General features: G+C 27.8%; 1 protein-coding gene across 1 annotated transcript in view; it reads left to right on the top strand.

Annotated features, from left to right (window-relative positions):
* LOC107606070 (WAT1-related protein At4g08290) overlaps positions 1,562–4,673 on the top strand; it is a 4,767-nt gene continuing 1,655 nt past the window's right edge. Inside the window, exons 1-5 of the mRNA XM_016308036.2 lie at positions 1,562–1,845; positions 2,192–2,254; positions 3,204–3,320; positions 3,571–3,829; positions 4,097–4,261. Coding sequence (XP_016163522.1) covers positions 1,655–1,845; positions 2,192–2,254; positions 3,204–3,320; positions 3,571–3,829; positions 4,097–4,261 — 795 coding nt within the window. The 5' untranslated portion in view covers positions 1,562–1,654. The remainder of the gene's footprint in view (positions 1,846–2,191; positions 2,255–3,203; positions 3,321–3,570; positions 3,830–4,096; positions 4,262–4,673) is intronic.

Here is a 4,673-nt window from a genome sequence, read left to right as displayed (position 1 = left end):
AATGTGTTTGATACCGCTTAGGAAGATATTAAACATGGCCTTATCATTTGTTTAATTATGGGGTAGTTAGTGGTTGACATGACACCAAGCATTATTATTAAAGTTTAGTATATATATGTCGTCCAATTGCACCGATAGTAAGATACTGTAAATTCGAATTTCCATCAGCATAAATTGAAACATTGGAGAATTCCATGCATGAACAAAAATGAAAAGTAATACTCAAAATTAAATCACATGTATGAGAATATTAGAGGGGGTCATATTCACATGTTTATGAACTTGTTTGCTAAACGAGTGAACAAAACATGATGATTGATGAATTGTGATCCTCTCATACATAATATGCAGCATTATTCAACGTTAGTTTTACAATTAAGCCAATTATTTATTTATTAAAAAAAAGCTATATAAGAAAGTGTATTCTGAGTCACAGGTGGAGAAAATCAAGGAAGAGGGAATCAAACAAATTAAAGCAGATTGTCTCTAGAAGGGGTATCTCCAACAAATAATTAATAATCTATATTTATTACAGAACAAATATACTTTAAATTAGGATTTTACTATTAATTATAGTTTAAATTGTAAAAATACTCCAATCTACTTTCTTTTATTACTGTTCCTATAAGACAACTACCATCAAAGCTTTTTTTCTTTTCTTTTCTGTTAATTTTCAAACTCATATATTATTTAAGAGAAATTTATTTTTTTTAATTTCTTTTTATATCTAATTCTAGAAGTCATTCAATTGCATTATTAGCTATTTTAAAATTAAAAAACATACACATACATTTAGTTAGTATATATTGCCATAACAATACATATTCTAAAGATTTAAGCTAAAAAAAATATACAAATTTTTTTCAACTATTAATATCTAATAAAAAATAATAGAGTCCTGCTAGGGAATCAATGGAATATTTATACAATGGGAGTTAAAAAATAAACATCACTTATACTATCCAGAATAATCATCCGGAATACTAGGAATAATAAACATCTCATTTTAAAAATTTAAGCTGATTTTGGGATTCACCAAGGATCAAACTCTTAACCTTTCAAATTTAGAGCTCTAATACCATGTCATGATACCACTCATCCCAAAAGTTTCAGCTGATGAAAAAAGATAACACTAATGCTTATATCTCTAATACTAAATTGGACATTCCTAAACTTCTATTGTACATATTGTACAAATATTTCATTGCCTCCTATACTTTCTCAAAATAATATATATAAAAGTTTGACCTACAGAAGCATATATAACTTTAAAATAATGGTACCTAGTAATGGTGGCAGAAAAATACTAAAAGAATAGGAAAATTTATTATTTTTAATTAATAATTAAAAATCAGATTAATAATTAAAAGTGACCACAAAAAATAATAAATTCTATGGTCTTTTAAAGTTGCTGACATTAGTATATCCCAACACCCAACATGCCTTATCCTCTTATTATTATTATTGATCTATGGGTGCCTAGTAGTAGTGCAATTTATATGGTCTTAATCATCACTACTACTCATTACCATCATAGACGCTGTTACTATATAAGGAAGGCCACCTCACACACTTGAGATATATAGAACCTACCTAGCTATATTAAAACATCATCATTCATCAATCTCTCTCTCTTTTACAAGAGAAAAAAAAAATGGGAGAAACATTAGTGATGAGCAAGGCAAAGCCTTATTTGCTAACTGTGGGGCTTCAGTTTGGGTTGGCAGGAACCTACATATTCTCCATGGCCAGTCTCAACCATGGAATGAGTCGTTATGTCTTTGTTGTTTATCGCAATCTCATTGCTGCTATTTCCCTCGCTCCCTTTGCATTCTTTTTTGAAAGGTCCTAATATAACTAGTTACCTTCTCTATATTCGTAGGAAGGGTTTCAGGTATATCGGGAATATCGGTGTTTCATTTTAATCGTTGATCTGAATTAATAATTTCACTGCAAATATAATACATGATAGAATATTATATAATAATTTTATTTGATTTATATAGCTAAACTTTTTCAGTAAAATAAGGTTTTATTGTTATTTGAATTTCTATTTATGTGTTTTTGTTTTATCAGAGACAATATTGAAAGCAAAAATAATTTTTTTGTAACATACTATATATAGTGCATGTTACTTTTATTAATTTGAGTTTATGAAGCTAAGTAAAATGTTATGCTTCGATTGATGCAGGAAGGTTAGGCCAAAGATGACACTCTCTGTCTTTATTCGAATATTGGTTCTCGGGCTTCTGGAGTAATGATCTTAATCTTTTTCTATACCTAATTGATAGTAATAAATAACATGCATATTACTGATTAATAATAATTAATAATTGAAATAATTAGATGATGTATGCATGCTGATGTATGTGAAGATTATTTGTATTTGATTAGCATAAAAGAAAACATAAATAGTTAGTGAACTTTTGAAAGAATTTCTACCCGATATAATGTTAGTGAGGTATTGATTCACCAGAGGTTACATTACTAGAATCCCAACTTTTTTTAGTTTAAGATTTAAGAATTTAATTAATTAAATATGATTTGACTAAAGCCTTGTAAGAAAAAGTAAAAGTCTTAGGATTGTTTTCTTTTTTATTTTTTCATTCTTATAATTCAAATTTACAGTTTCTAATTAAAAAAAAAACAAATAATTACCATCTTAATAAATTCTAAGTCAAGAATTACTCATTAATAGAGTACAAAATAAAATTTAACTTTGTCTTTTTCGTTCTTCAGTTAAATTAAAGATGAATATCTCAAAGATTGATTATAAGGTGGTATTTGATTTTGAAAATAAGATAAAAAAATACTGAGAATAGTACATAAAAAAAATACAAAAATTAATATTTTTATATTTTTTTTTGTAGTGAAATAAATATAAGATAGAATAAATAACAAAAATTTTAATGTATTTTTATGTTTTTCTTCATACAAAATTTAGAATAAAAAATAAAATAATAAAAAATATAATTAAAAAAAATTGATAGTAATAACTAATATAAAATAAATTATATTTTTTTTCAGTATCTTTGTATCTCTACACTAATTTAATTTTTTAAAATATATTTTTATCTATATCTCATATATTAAATATAATTTTGTGTTTATATATCTATATCTTAATATTTTATATTTATAAACAATAGCAGTCTAATAGATGATAAACTAATTAAGATGGTTTATTTTGATGTTACAATTAGGCCAGTGATAGACCAAGGATTCACATTCTTAGGGATGCAATATACATCAGCTTCATTTGCATCTGCCATTATGAATGCTGTCCCATCCGTTACCTTTGTCCTAGCAGTCATTTTCAGGTAAATGCTTCTTTACTTTATCTTATACCTAGCTATAACCAACTGGATAATATTTACTAACTATTTATTCCAATCCAATACTTCAATTTGATGAAATTTTCAGTCTACGCTAATAATATGTTAATAATTATTAGATGATTTTAATGGGAGGGACAAAATCTTTAAAAATTTATAAGTGAAAAACATTGTTTACTTTATAAATTAATTTTTAAAATTAAGTTAGACATACTGAATCTCAATTCTAATACAGAATAGAGCGAGTAAACGTGAAAGAGGTGCGAAGCCTAGCAAAGGTGATTGGGACATTGGTAACGTTTTGTGGCGCATTGGTGATGATACTCTACAAAGGCCCTATTATGAACCTTTTTGGTTCTTCACACGCAATCCATGATGATAATCATCACCACCATGATTCAACTCACTCCACTCAGAGCCTCTCTCATTGGGTCTCTGGAACTCTCTTTCTTTTTCTCGGTTGTGTCGCTTGGTCATCCTTCTACGTGTTACAGGCAAGTTTTCCAATTATATTGCTCTAATTAATATTTCCCCATATAGAAAATGTATAGGTAATCAACAAGATTTTTGAACAATGTGTAAATAATGTGAATTAATAAGGTTAAAAGAGTAAATTTAATTAATAGCATTAAATTAGGGTGTAGTGTATTTTCATTTAATTGGTTGTTGTTCATGTTGTTCAAAATTTTCATTGTTCCTAACACTTCCCTTTTATATAATATTGTTGTAAGAAAGTCTAACAAAATATTATCAATCTACAGTCTGTAACGTTGAAAAGTTACCCGGCCGAGATGTCATTGTCCTCCTTGATATGCTTGGCGGGTGCTTCGCAAGCTTCCGTCGTCGCTGCGGTGGCCGAGCATCACTCCGGCGCTCGCCCTTGGATCGTTGGTTGGGACTTCAGGCTTTATGGTCCTCTTTACTCGGTTCGTCATCACTACTTACCATTATTATTTGAAGATAAAGATTTATATACAATGAAAAATGCTAGGGAACTAGCAATTTTGGTGTTTTGTAACCATCAATTAGTCATTAATAGTGTTTTTAATGGTGTCAGATTACATCTAATGGTAGAAAATTACTCACTTTTATTTTGATGGTTAAGTACTGGTCAGAAAACACAAAAATTGCTGATCTCATAGACTTTTCCATATACAATTGTTTTCATACAATGATTCCACCACGCTAACAATTGTCAGATATTAATTTCACATGAATACAACTAACTACATGTGAATTTTTACCTTATTTAAATTGAGATTAAATAGACTTAATTTAATTTGAAAAATTATTTTATGAGATAAAAATTTTGATATATATAAATTTTTTTTTTAAATG

The sequence above is a fragment of the Arachis ipaensis genome, chromosome B07 (assembly GCF_000816755.2).
Source record: "Arachis ipaensis cultivar K30076 chromosome B07, Araip1.1, whole genome shotgun sequence".
Taxonomy (NCBI): domain Eukaryota; kingdom Viridiplantae; phylum Streptophyta; class Magnoliopsida; order Fabales; family Fabaceae; genus Arachis; species Arachis ipaensis.
Note: the sequence above shows the minus strand (reverse complement) of the source record. Positions and strands in the feature narration are given on the sequence as shown.